This window comes from Pogoniulus pusillus, chromosome 14, assembly GCF_015220805.1.
Source record: "Pogoniulus pusillus isolate bPogPus1 chromosome 14, bPogPus1.pri, whole genome shotgun sequence".
Lineage (NCBI taxonomy): Eukaryota > Metazoa > Chordata > Aves > Piciformes > Lybiidae > Pogoniulus > Pogoniulus pusillus.
In genome coordinates, this window is record NC_087277.1 from 28,591,665 (window position 1) to 28,605,162 (window position 13,498).

A 13,498-nucleotide genomic window follows, 5' to 3' on the forward strand; every position below is an offset into this window, starting at 1 on the left:
GGGATGCTTTCTGTCACCACCTCCTCCCCCAGTCTGCTTTGATAGTGAGGATTGCTCCAGTCCAGGTGCAGAAGCCTGCACTTGCTCTTTTTGAACCTCAAGAGGTTCACTTGGGCACACCTCTCCAGCTTGTCCAGGTCCCTCTGGATGACAGCCTGTCCCTCTGGTGTATTGACAGCTTGGGGGATGGGATTTGCTTGTTTTCATCTGACATTATTCTCTGCAGAAAATACTGGAGATTTAAGCAAAGAACCCTTTTTCTTCCAGATATTCCTCTTCGACAAGTGATAGCTGAAGAATGTGTTGCCTTCCTGTTAAACTGGTGTGAGAATGAGTATTTGACCATGCAAGTTCCATTACCTCTGGTTCAGACCAATCCTTACGTGAAGGTAATGAGTGCTCAGTCTCAAGCCTCCTAATTCACTTTTTCCTGTTGAAGTCTCTTGTACCTTTTAAAAGCCTGTGGCCTTGTGGCTCAAGAGTATCAGAGTTTTGTTGCTATAAAGAGTTAAGTTTGGTTTAGAAGGCAGCAGAGCTAAGTGACAAAAGGCCTGCAGGCTATGCCACAAGAAGAGATGAACAGACTGCATTTTGTAAGGCCCTTGCTGAGCTTGATTCCATTAGCATCAAGCATGTGGTTGTGCTCCATAAGCTGACTGAAACTCTGTAGCTCTTCCACAGAGGACTCATCTCTCAGCTGCAACTTGGCCTAGATTCTTGTAGGAGACATGTACAGGCTTCATGTCTGCTTGTTTTTCACGTTCCTAAGATTGGTCCTTTTTCCCCAGATGCACTCTAATGGTTTCTGTTTCTAACCCAGCACTGCCCTGTTTGGAACTTTGCTTTCAGTTCAGCAGCAAAGTTTCTGCTTCAGAGTCAGACAGTGAAGCTGAATGTGGGTCATAATCCATGACAGATTTGTTTTGGGCTTGCCCTGGTTTCCTGTTGTATTTCCTGATTTCCCTTGTGAGGTTCAGCTTTTTCTCTGCAGCAGAGGGTGCCAGCTTCAGTCCAGATGAATTAGGGCATGACAGTTCAGGGGATTCTAGAGAGCCAGCCTTTGTAAAACTGCATTTTATAGGATTTAGGTTTTATGCAGTATATGTCAGTCAAGCTTGCTTTGTGGAGCATGTAGTAAGGAAATAACACCCTAAGGAAACTAATAAAGAGAAAAATCACCTGTTGTCTAATTCCTGGCCTTCAGGTTCCTCATAGGTGTCTCTGTTGCATAGTTCAATCATTTTGCTTTGAAGTTTGTAGCTTAGAATCACTTGCTTAGCCATTTCAGCTGCCAGCAGTTCCTTTGCTGTGGTCACTATCCAGAGAAGCTGAATGTGTCCAGAGAAGGGCCACGAGGAATGGAGCTGCTCTGCTGTAAGGACAGGCTGAGAGAGTTGGGGCTGTTCAGTCTGGAGAAGAGAAGGCTCCAAGGAGACCTTATTGTGGCCTTCCAGCATCTGAAGTGGGCTACAGGAAAGCTGGGGAGGGACTGTTTAGGGTGTTCAGGTGGTGACAGAACTGGGGAGAATGGATCCAAGCTAGAGGAGGGCAGATTTAGATTAGACGTTAAAGAAGTTGTTCACTGTAAAGATAGTGAGACACTGGCACAGGTTGCCCAGGGAGGTAGTGAACTTCTCATCCCTGGATGTTTTTAAGGCCAGGCTGGATGTGGCTCGGGGCAAACTGATCCAGTGCGAGGTGTCCCTGCCCGTGGCAGGGGGCTTGGAACTGGATGATCCTTGAGGTCCCTTCCAACCTTGACAGTTCTGTAATTCTTGTATTTATTTCTCTCTTGCATTTCATAGCTGGGACAGTTACTGGCTGCTACATGCAAAGAACTTCCAGGTCCCAAAGAAAGCAGACGAACAGCTAAAGACCTTTGGGAAGTCGTCGTGCAAATCTGCAGCGTCTCCAACCAGCACAAACGGGGGAATGATGGCAGAGTCAGTTTGATCAAACACAGGGAGTCTACTCTGGGCATTATGTACAGGTATGGCTGCTAAAACTGGCTGCAGTGCTGAGTGAACTGTCTGCTGAGTGAACCATCTGGTGGCGCTGGGGTCTAACCGTGATGTGTTGATCGGAGCACCTCTGCTCTAAGGACAGGCTGAGGGAGCTGGGGTTGATTAGCCTGGAGAAGAGGAGGCTCTGGGGAGAACTTACAGCAGCCTGCCAGTACCTGAAGCAGGATACAAGAAGGATGAAGAGAGGCTGTTTGCAAAGATCTGCAGGGACAGGATGAGGGCAATGGCTTCAAACTAGGGAAGAGCAGGTTTAGATTGGTTGTAAGGATCAGGCTCTTTACTATGAGGGTGCTTGGCTCTGGCGAGGCCACACCTTGAGTACTGTGTTCAGTTTTGGGCACCTCGATACAAGAGGGATATTGAGGTATTGGAGCAAGTGCAGAAGAGGGCAAGGAAGCTGAGGAAGGGCCTGGAGAATAAATCTTATGAGAAGCAACCAAAGGAGCTGGGGATGGTTAGTTTGAAAAAGAGGCAGCTATGGGGAGACCTCGTCACTGCAGCTACCTGAAAGGGTGTTGTGAAGAGGTTGGTGCTGGTCTTCTCACATGTAATTAGTGACAGAACAAGAGGGAATGGCCTCAAGCTGTCACTGGGTTTACACTGGATATTAGGAAAAATGTTTTCCCAGCAAGAGTGGTCAGGCTCTGGAATGGGCTGCCCAGGGAGGTGGTGAAGTTTCCAGCCATGGATGTGCTTGAAGGCCGTTTGGATGTGGTGCCTGGGGATATGATTTAGGTGCACCTTGCAGAGCAGGGTTATTGGTTGAACTTTGTGATCCTAAGGGTCTTTTCCAACCTGAATATTTCTGTGTTTCTGTGATTTTCTGACCCCTCTGGTTCAAACAGTTGTGATGGTTTGGGAATTACCCACACACTCTCTTATGAAATCACCCAGACTAGGTTCAGCAGAGCTGGAAGTTAAGGAGTATTTACAGCTTAGCACAGTACAAAAGCAGATATTTACAATAGATGCAGAAATAGACAAGTTAAAAGTAATACAGAAACACAATAGCCCTGCCAGAAACCAGAGTCCCCAGGAGGGGCTCCCAACCACCCTTCCACCTTCTTTCCACCCTTCTACCTTATCCCAGAGTATACCTTACGTGCAAGGTGAGTTTGGAGGATCAGCCAGGGGGGTAGGAAGCAGAAGGATTAGTTAGAAGGCAGGGAAAGAAGCACAGGCACCCAGAGTGACACCCAGACTGTCTTATCTGTGTTTATGTTCTTGTTTTCATACATCTCAGCAAGCCTATGAGTGCAGCAGACATCACCATTGTTTCCTCATCACAGCCTATCATGTAATTTCTCTCACTAAGATATTCCAGTTAGCCTCAAACTAGCACAACAGTGCAGGGCAGTGGCCTTCCTGTTATGGAGAAGAAGCAGTTGAACCCCTCCAGCCAGACTGTGCATGTCTTACGGTGATGATGTCTGATGTGGCAAGTCAGTCAGTGTACATTGCAAGTGATCCTTGTGTGGACCCTCTTCTGTGAGCCCAGAGGTCACTCTTGCAGTCCTGGCTTGGAGAATGGCAGTTCAGTTGGTTTCCCTTTTAGAGTCAGAGGCTGACCTAGCACAAAGGGGTTTTCATGCCTGTGCTAGTTTGATGCTAGCTGGAATACTTTGGTGAGAAGGATTAGATGATAGGCTGTGAAAAGGAGACAAAGGTGATGCCTGCTGCACTCATAGGCTTGCTGAGATGGATAAAAGCAGGAACACAAACATAGATAACAGAGCTGCTCTCTGGCTCTGGCTGCCTGCACTCTCTCCCTAACCTGCTGTCTAATCCTTCTGCTTTCTAACTCCCCTGGCTGATCCTCCAAACTCACCTTGCATGTAAGGTATACTCTGGGATAAGGTGGAGGGGTGGGAAGAAGGTGGAAAGGTGGTTGGGAGCCCCTCCTGGGGACTCTGGTTTCTGGCAGGGCTGCTGTGTTTCTGTCTTACCTTTTTTTGACTTGTCTCTGTCTGTAGCTGTACATGTTGTAAATGCCTGCTTTTATCTTGTGCTAAGCTGTAAATATAAAGCTTCATTCTTAATTCCCAGCTCTAGTCTGGGTGATTTTGTAAGAGTGGGGGGCAGGTAACACCCAAACTGTCACAGTGCCTTTTTTTGAGAGTGATGAATAGCAGATACCTGTTACCCAACCTGTTTTAAATGTAGAACTTGCTTCTGACCGTTAAAAGTAAATGACCTGCCTGAACATTTTGCACTTCTCTCCCCTGCTTTTGTGAACTTAGAGGTGAAGGAGTATTTTGGCAGGAGAAGAGCTTGCTTTGCTGCCTCTTGTTCCCAGTGTCTTGTTTGCATGTGTTCTTTGTTGTGGATGATTACTGACTCAGATGTTTGTCTCCCTGACTTAGGAGTGAATTGCTGTCCTTCATCAAAAAGCTTCGGGTAAGTTGCAGATGGTCTTCAGAATGAGTCTGCAGCCACAGCTCCCTTTGCTAAAGTCTTTTTCTGGGCTTCTGTTAAATTCCAGGCAGTCTAACAGCTATGTAGATATTTGCTATGGCTGAAGAACATCTGAATTGGCTACAGCTGCTATGCAGCAGTGTGGAATAGCTTGGAAAGAGAACTCCACTGCCAGAATTCAAGGTAGCTCTGTTCACATCAGGAGTGTGATTTACTGCAGCTGCCACAAAGCAGAGCATCCCTTTTGGAGGGAGAAGGATGCACTATTTGCATCATAACTAAGCAGCAGAAGTAGAGGACTGGACATTGTTTATAGCTGGTGGGTTTGTGAATGCACAGGAGGTTGTATGCCTAGCTTAAGGTTAGGCTGTAGCCACAGAAACAAGATTGTTAAACCTTTAAGTTTGTGTCTGAGGATTTCTTCAGGAAGATCTGGAGTAATTAAAGACTTCCTACAGAAACTTTATCACAGGATCCTTGTGCTGCAGGATCCTTAACAAATTACTTCCTGATTTCAGCAGGACATTATAGTGATCAGAACTGCTGGCATAGCTTTAAAGGTTAAGGAAGAAGGTGGAATTTTGGTAGTTATGGAGATGGTTTTTTTTCCTTGCAGGAACCATTGGTTTTAACCACAATATTGTCTCTGTTTGTCAAGCTTCATAACGTTCGGGTGAGTATAGAGATGTACTGGGGCAGGTCAGTCCCAGGCACAAATCCAGGCTAGGTGCAGAGTGGGCTGAGAGCAGCCCTGAAGAAAGAGACTTGGGGATATTGGTTGCTGAGTAGCTCCCCAGCAGTCAGCAGTGCCCTCTTGCAACCCAGAAAGCAGCTGTGTGCTGGGCTGCAGCCAGAGGAGTGTGGGCAGCAGGGCAAGAGAGGGGTTTCTGCCCCTTGCCTCTGCTCTGCTGAGCCCTCACCTCCAATGCTGCCTCCAGTTCTGGTGTCCCCAGCATAGGAAGGACACAGAGCTGCTGGAGTGAGTCCAGAGGAGGCCACAAAGATGATCCAAGGGCTGGAGCACCTCTGCTGTGAGGATAGTTTGAGGGAGCTGGGGGTGTTCAGCCTGGAGAAGGGAAGACTCCAGAGGGACCTTAGAGCTGCCTTGCAATAACTGAAGGGAATTTTACAGGAAGGCTGCAGAGAGACTTTTCATGAAGATGTCTAGAGACAGGCCAAGGGGGGGATGGTTTGAAGCTGGTGGAGAGTAGGTTTATAGTGACTCCTAGGAAGAAGTTCTTCAGTCTGAGGGTGGTGAGACTCTGGAATTGACCGCTCAGAAAGGTTGTGGCTCTCTCCTCCCTGGGAATGTTTAAGGCCAGGTTGGATGAGGCCTTAGGCAACTGAGTGTCATTGAGAGGTGTCCCTGCCCATAGCATGGATGTTGGAGTAGATGATCTCTTTCTCTGGAGCCTTTCAAGGCCTGTCTGGATGTGTTCCTGTGTGATCTGTGTTAGATAATATTGTCCTGCTCTGGCAGGGGGGTTGGACTCAATGATCTCCTTGGGTCCCTTCCAGCTCCTAACATCCTGTGAGCTGTGATCTCTCAGGTCCCTTCCAACCTGAGCCGTTCAGACATCTTGCTGGGTTTTGTTGAAATGTTTCTCACTGTCATTTCTCACTCCATCTTTCTTCTTCCAGGAAGATATTGTGAATGATATTGCAGCAGAGCACATTTCCATCTGGCCCTCATCCATCCCCAAGTAAGTTAATCAAAACTAGAACTGTCAGACTGTGCACTGATGTGGTTGGTTTGGTTCCAGCTGCTGTGTGTTAGTGGCCCAGTGTTGGTGACATTCCTACCATGCTAAGGGTGTCACTGTCCCCTCCTTGTGGGCAGATTGCCCTGGTTGCACCAATGTGTTTGCTCCTGCTTTGATGGTCTGGATGGAGATGCAGGTACAAGAAACTAGTGCAGCTGTGAGCTGTACTAAACTCTGTGCAGGTGTGTGAACCATGAACAAAACCAGCCTACCCTTGGTTTGTGATGTGTTTGTGTAGCTGCCCAGGTACTTGTGTGGCACAGGGTGTGTGGTGCCTTGTTCTGGCTGGACTGAACTGTGTCTCTCCAGCTCTGTGGGGCTGCAGCCTCACTGGTTTAGATTGCTTCTGTGCATTGAGTGAGTGTGCAGTACCTGGCGTGCTTAACTGGTGTTTAAGTGGTCTGCCTGAGCAGCATCATTGTTGCTGGTATAGGTTTCAGTGTATGCTATAAGATAAAGCATATAAGATAAAGCAGAAGAAAGTTGTTCTCATTGTTACCAGAACTTAGCAGTAGGGTAAGAAAAAATGAGTGGGGATTCCAACTCTGGAAAGGGCTCTCCAAGCAATGTGCCAAACCATCAGTGCTGGGCCCAGTCCTGTTCAATATCTTTATTGGTGATCTGGACAAGGGGATTGAGTCCTGCATCAGTAAGTTTTCAGATGCTGGGGCCAGAGTGGCTGGAGAGCAGCCAGGAAGAAAGGGACCTGGGGGTACTGGTAGATAGTAGCTGAAGATGAGCCAGCAGTGTGCCCAGGTGGCCAAGAGAGCCAATGGCATCCTGGCCTGCATTAGGAACAGTGTGGCCAGAAGGACAAGGGAGGTTATTCTGCCTCTGTACTCAGCACTGGTCTGGCCACACCTTGAGTGCTGTGTCCAGTTCTGGGCTCCTCAATTCAAGAGAGATGTTGAGGTGCTGGAAGGTGTCCAGAAAAGAGCAACAAAGCTGGTGAGGGGCCTGGAACACAAACCCTGTGTGGAGAGGCTGAGGGAGCTGGGGGTGTGCAACAGAAGAGGAGACTCAGGGCTGACCTCATTGCTGTCTACAGCTCCCTGAAGGGAGGCTGTAGCCAGGTGGGGTTGGTCTCTTCTCCCAGGCAAGCAGCAGCAGAACAAGGGGACACAGCCTCAAGCTGTACCAGGGCAGGTCTAGGCTGGATACTAGGAGGAAGTTGTTGGCAGAGAGAGATTGGCATTGGAATGGACTGCCCAGGGAGGTGGTGGAGTCACCATCCCTGGAGGTGTTGAAGCAAAGCCTGGCTGAGGCACTTAGTGCCATGGTCTGGTTGATTGGCCAGGGCTGGGTGCTAGGTTGGACTGGATGATCTTAGAGGTCTCTTCCAACCTGGTTGATTCTATGATTCCTTTCCACACTAGTTCCCCAGGCACCCTGAGATTGCTGTCTGGCCATTCAAGAGGTGCTGTGATAAATTTGTAGTGGTTTCAGGTGGTGTCTTCCCATTTCTTACAACTCAACCTGCATTCTTGCACAGAACTCTTTTGTGGGGTCAGACAGATCAAGTTGTGACTTTTTGCTCGAGTCTTTGAGAGGTTCTGCCAGGTTCACTGCATTGAAACAGTTCAACAGCAGCCTTAGTCAGTAAAAAAAATCTTCCACAGAGCTATTTTTTGGGTGACTTTCAATACTGCAAGGTGCTCTGACATTAACCTAGAGAGGAAACCACACCGGTGTTTAAAAGCAGAACAAAACATGAACAAAACAATAACTTGGGAATTGTTCTTCTTCCTTTTTTTCCTCTAGTCTTCAATCAGTGGACTTTGAAGCTGTGGCTGTCACAGTAAAAGAGTTGGTCAGCTATGCATTGACTATCAATGCCAACAACCACTTCTGGTTAATCATTCAGGCAGATATTTATTTTGGTAAGTGAAACCAGTGTCTGTATTCTGCAGGTGTGTAGGGGGACCTTGCTTCTCTGAGGTTTGCTTGACATAACCCTCTTTGTATTTCCTCTGATGAAAAGAAACTTAAGTGATATACAAGTTTAAAATCCCAAGAGAGAGAGAACTGCTGAGGAGTCCAGCAGAGAGTTACAAGGATGATTGGGGGACTTGAACATCTGTGCTGTGAAGAGAGCCCTGGGGCTATGCAGTCTGCAGAAGAGAAGACTGAGATGGGATCTTACCAGTGTCTATAAATATCTGGGGGGTGGGTGTCAGGATGAAGGTGTGGTCTCTCTTTGGTGGTGCCCAGTGATAGGACAAGGAACAACAGCCACAAGCTGGAACACAGGAGGCTCCACCTCAACATGAGGATAAACTTGTGGTGAGGGTGCTGGAGCCCTGGAACAGGCTGCCCAGAGAGATTGTGGAGTCTCCTTCTCCGGAGACTTCCAAAACCCTCCTGGATGCATTCCTGTATGACCTGCCCTAGGTGATCCTGCCCTGGCAAGGATCAGTTGGACCTGATCTCTGGTGGTCCCAAGCCTTAGCATTATGTGGTTCTGTGATCTTAGGTGCAGTAGTGTTCATGCCTTTCTCTGTGAAGCTAGGCTTGCACAGAGATTGAGCTTTGGATGGTGTCACGTGGGCTGCAGGGTAAGGGAAACTGAGTCATGTCAACTTGACCTTTGTTAGTGCAGCTGGTCCTTGGGTAGTGTCACTATGGAAGGCCTCAATGTTGGGGCCTTTTACTAAGGGAACAGAAGTTATGCCAGTAGTGCTTGCTCTGAAATGTGGAGGGCAGCCTCACTGGAAGAGGAACAAGAGGGGAGAGGAGCTCTACTTTATCTAGGGAAGTATCTAGGGTTTTAATCAAGGAAGCAGGAGCTCCTGATCTGGTACTGGTTGTGATGGGAAGCTCGGTCCTCTCGTGGTGTCCTCACCTGCCTCTTCCCCAGCATTTCTCCTTGTTCCTCAGCTGGGAGCAGCCAGCAGAATTGGGATATAAAGTGTTTTCTGGGCACACACCCAGACTACCAGGGCAATGGGTGCCTGAGAGGATCCTGCCCAGTCTGTGATAGAGGCTTTGCTGAACTACTCCCCAGTCTAGAGGCAGCTCCTGGGGCTGGCTCTGCAGTGCTAGCAGAGAGAATGCAGAGAGGTAGGTGCTGAAGAATGAACTTTCAGAAGCTAGCCAGGCAGGTACAGTACTGCCTGGTGCATGTGCTAGGAAAGACCACGGCCATAGCCACCCCCAAAGACAGGTGGACATTTCTTGCACTTCAGTCTTCTGTTGGGTGCACTCCAGTGAGATTTGGCATTCAAGCCAGGTGGTTCTTTTCTGGCAGTAAAGCAGGGTGTGTGCTGTGCCTCTGTCGTCTGCTTGCTGCTGCTTTGGGTGCATGTTCCCAAGTGTCTTTTTGGTTTGATTTTTTTAAGCTGTAGTGTAGAAATCCTGGCCTGTTTCTTCCAAATGAGACCAATTTGTCTGGAAGAGGCTTTGTTGCCCTTGTGGTGAAGGGAGGGGCCTTAATCCAGCATTTAGGGCAGTCCTGATAATGGGAGAGTGATTTGGACTAGAACCTGGCACTAGTCACTGCTTGCACAGAGGGGAACAGCATACTGCAAGGCTGGCGTTTGTGTAGGGAGCCTCAGAAGCTGGCACCTGAGAGAACAGTGGTTGGAGCACTGCTGGCATGTGTCAGGTCTGTGTTTCAGAAGCTGTGTGGACAAGCAGACTGTTCTCACCAGCCCCTGAAGCCTCACCATGTTGGTTCACTAAGGACTTAGTGATGCAGAGCCAGTGCTGGGACATGAGATGTACAGCATTAGCTGAGATTGGTTAGCCTGGAGAAGAGGGGGCTCAGGGGTGACCTTATTGCTGTCTACAACTACCTGAGAGGAGGTTGTGGCCAGGAGGAGGTTGCTCTCTTCTCTCAGGTGGCCAGCACCAGAACGAGAGGACACAGCCTCAGGCTGTGCCAGGGGAAATTTAGGCTGGAGGTGAGGAGAAAGTTCTTCACTGAGAGAGTCATTGGACACTGGAATGGGCTGCCCGGGGAGGTGGTGGAGTTGCAGTCCCTGGAGCTGTTCAAGGCAGGACTGGACGTGGCACTTGGTGCCATGGTCTGGCCTTGAGCTCTGTGGTAAAGGGTTGGACTTGATGATCTGTGAGGTCTCTTCCAACCTTGGTGATACTGTGAACTAAACCCCCTCACTACCACCTGCATACAAAGCTCAATGAAGACAGACTTCTTCCTCAGACTGAGCCTGATGGGTTGAAGGTCAAATCCCTGAGAAGTGAGCAGGCAGAACTTTGCCTATGTTGCTGCTGTTCCTGGCCGTGTCAATTTCTGTCTGTTTCTGTGTGGCTGTGCTTTGTAAACAATGACTACCAGGTCGCAGTGGAATTCTGCTGAGAGAGACTCGTATCTGAATAATTTAGCAGCTGATCTGAGTCTCTTAGAGCTGCTGGATTTACTTTTAAGACCTCATTTTGCCTTTTCTATTTCATTTTTTTATGCAGCAACAAATCAGTACTCAGCAGCCCTTCACTATTACCTGCAGGCAGGAGCTGTGTGCTCAGACTTCTTCAATAAGATGGTGCCTCCAGATGTGTACACAGACCAGGTGAGTTCAGGTGGGCTTCAGGAGCAGGAAAATACCTCTTTGGGTTCAGTCAGCATCCTGATTCTACACAGAGGCAGCCAGTAAGCTTGGTGCACTGGGAGATTTGAATCCTTGTTGCTCAAAGTGACTTGTCACTTGCAAGGGCACCTTGAGGAGAAGCCCTTCACTGTATGTGTTGGGGGCATCTCCAGTCTCAGCCACAGCATGTTCTGGTGACATCTTGGTCTCTTCAGCCCTTCTCCAGGCATTTGCCCTGTTCCTTAGGAAGCTGCTGTGTTGCTGGCAGACTGCATTTCAGTAGACCAAAGGCAGGAGCTGTCTGGAGCCAGAGAAGAGGAGGCATTTACCTGCCCTGTCTGGCTGCTGCTCTTCAGCTGGCAGGGCAGAGCTTCAGACACTCCCTGGGATCCTGAAGCTGTGCCTTGTGCCACTGCTGGCTGTGCCTGCCATGCTGGCCAGCACCCATCTGCCCAGGTGTGAGAGCTGCTGGCTGGCAGCCCACTGGCTGTGCTGCTCACATCTCAGCCAGACCTTTTCTGCAGGTCTGTGCTGATTCGAGGCTAATTGGAATATTTTAATGAGAGAAGTCAGATCATGGGTTGTGAGAAGAAAATAATGATGAAACCTGTATCATTTATTGGTTTGCTGAGAGGGATAAAAAGCCAAAGTGGAAACAACTTGTCCCACTTTGTTTCCTTTTGCTTCTTCGTTCTGCTGTGGTCTCTCCACTAATCTTGGCTACCAGTTAACAAAGTAAGCTTTGCTGGTTGCTTTGTTTGTCTGGGAAGGAAGAGAGAGAGGAAGAGGAGGAAGAGGTAGCTTTGAGCCCCTTCTGGGCAGTTTCTTTGTCCAGGAGGGAGTTTGGAATTCTGCATTACTTCCATTTTGTATCTAAGTGTAAATACTTTTGAATATATTGTGTATATATGCTTGTAAGTTTAGCTGTGCAGAGGGCTCTGAGGATATCGAGGGGACTGGAGCACTGCCTAATGAGGGGAGGCTGAGCGACCTGGGGCTGCGTAGTCTGGAGAAGAGAAGACTGAGAGGGGATTTAATCAATGTTTATAAACATCTGAGCACTGGGGGTCAGGAGAGGGGGACAGGCTCTGCTCACTGCTCCCTGGGATAGGACAAGCAGCAATGGGTGGAAGCTGCAGCACAGGAGGTTCTACCTCAACACAAGGGGGAACTTCTTTACTGTAAGGGTTTGAGCACTGGCACAGGCTGCCCAGAGAGGTTGTGGAGTCTCTTTCTCTGGAGCCTTTCAAGGCCTGTCTGGATGTGTTCCTCTGTGATCTGTGCTAGATTGTGTGGTCCTGCTCTGACAGGGGGGTTGGACTTGATAATTTCCTTGGGTCCCTTCCAACCCCTAACATCCTCTGATCCTGTGATCTTACTTCCAAGCTGTCTGAGCTGGTATGGTAAATTTCAACAGTGTGTGGGGGAGCTTCTCAACCTACCACAGGGTGGCAGGAGATGGATGTGAAGCATTTACCAAAGCCAGCACCTAGTTCTGTAGCACTCCTCAGTACCCCTGTGAAGGACAGCAGTGGCTGTGCTAAACTCCAGCTAGCTTTAAAAAAGATCATAACATGGAAAATTGCTGTTTGTACTCCAGTGCAAGCACTTCAAAACGTCTCTTTTTTTTTCTCTTCCCTTTTTTGACCTTCTGTAGGTGATAAAAAGAATGATCAAGTGTTGTTCTTTACTCAACTGTCACACCCAGGTAAGAGGGGAAACAGGTCATGAAGCAAAACATTGATTGGCAATGGAAGAGGGAGAACTTTCTAAAGTGAAACATGAGTCCAACCCTACCCTGCAAGGAAACCTTCCCTGCTGCTTTTAAGACACTAAAAGAGTAAATAAGCAGATGGTTGGAAATGTTAAAAAGTAGATGGTCTGGGGGAGGATTTTGTCCCATTTTTCTCTCAGGATGTAGATTTTCTGGTTTTTATGGTCTGTCAAGTTGACAGAGTATCTGTGGGGTGGTGTTAGGGAGCCAGCCTGCTGTTCACTGCGGCCACTGCTGAGTACCTCCAAGAAGGAACAGGGCTTATCTTGGGCCCTGATGTTGAGAGCCATCAAATGCATTCAGAAGCCTGGATGCTGAGTCAGCTGCTTCAAGGTTTAATGAAAACTCCTTTTACCTCCTGCTGTTGTTGATATTTTGGTTGCACACAGTCTCAAAGCTGGGCTGCTCAGAACTTGCACTTGAAACAAACACTTGGTGCGGTCTAGGACCAGGGTGGGGGTTGTGAGGACTTAAGGCTGGTGGGCAGCTCTGAGTGGCTATTTTTGGGTCTATGCCAGCTCTTTTATTTTACAGGTAGCTATTTTGTGCCAGTTCCTCAGAGAAGTCGACTACAAAACAGCCTTTAAGGCACTGCAGGAACAGAACAGGTAAATGGTGAGAGGTTTATCAATGGGCAGGCCCAAAGGGTAGTGTTGTTACAGAACCTCTACTCTCTTGCAGTCATGATGCCATGGATTCCTACTATGAGTACATCTGGGATGTCACCATCTTGGAGTATTTGACCTGTATCCTTTCACTAGAATGCCACCACAGAAAACTCATTCTGGAGGTTTGTGGCTGGAAAACATCCATTTGTACCCGAGTGTCTTCCTTGACTCAGCCCCAGATCTCCATCACAAAAGAGGGGAGACAGACAAGCGGCAGATAGCGGTAAGTGAAGGCAGGATGCTGCGGGGCTCCTCCCTCCCACAGAGTCACACAATGGTAGGGGTTGAATGAGACCCCCGGGAGATC

At 48.5% G+C, this 13,498-nt stretch overlaps 1 protein-coding gene across 2 annotated transcripts in view; it reads left to right on the forward strand.

The window, feature by feature from the left end:
• INTS8 (integrator complex subunit 8) overlaps nucleotides 1–13,498 on the forward strand; it is a 38,716-nt gene that overhangs the window by 24,624 nt on the left and 594 nt on the right. For both annotated transcript variants that reach the window (XM_064154713.1, XM_064154714.1), the window contains 11 exons: nucleotides 268–389; nucleotides 1,806–1,990; nucleotides 4,388–4,421; nucleotides 5,056–5,112; nucleotides 6,081–6,142; nucleotides 7,964–8,082; nucleotides 10,628–10,731; nucleotides 12,407–12,457; nucleotides 13,058–13,131; nucleotides 13,205–13,269; nucleotides 13,371–13,414. In XM_064154713.1, the coding sequence (XP_064010783.1) occupies nucleotides 268–389; nucleotides 1,806–1,990; nucleotides 4,388–4,421; nucleotides 5,056–5,112; nucleotides 6,081–6,142; nucleotides 7,964–8,082; nucleotides 10,628–10,731; nucleotides 12,407–12,457; nucleotides 13,058–13,131; nucleotides 13,205–13,269; nucleotides 13,371–13,414 (917 nt within the window). The remainder of the gene's footprint in view (nucleotides 1–267; nucleotides 390–1,805; nucleotides 1,991–4,387; nucleotides 4,422–5,055; nucleotides 5,113–6,080; nucleotides 6,143–7,963; nucleotides 8,083–10,627; nucleotides 10,732–12,406; nucleotides 12,458–13,057; nucleotides 13,132–13,204; nucleotides 13,270–13,370; nucleotides 13,415–13,498) is intronic.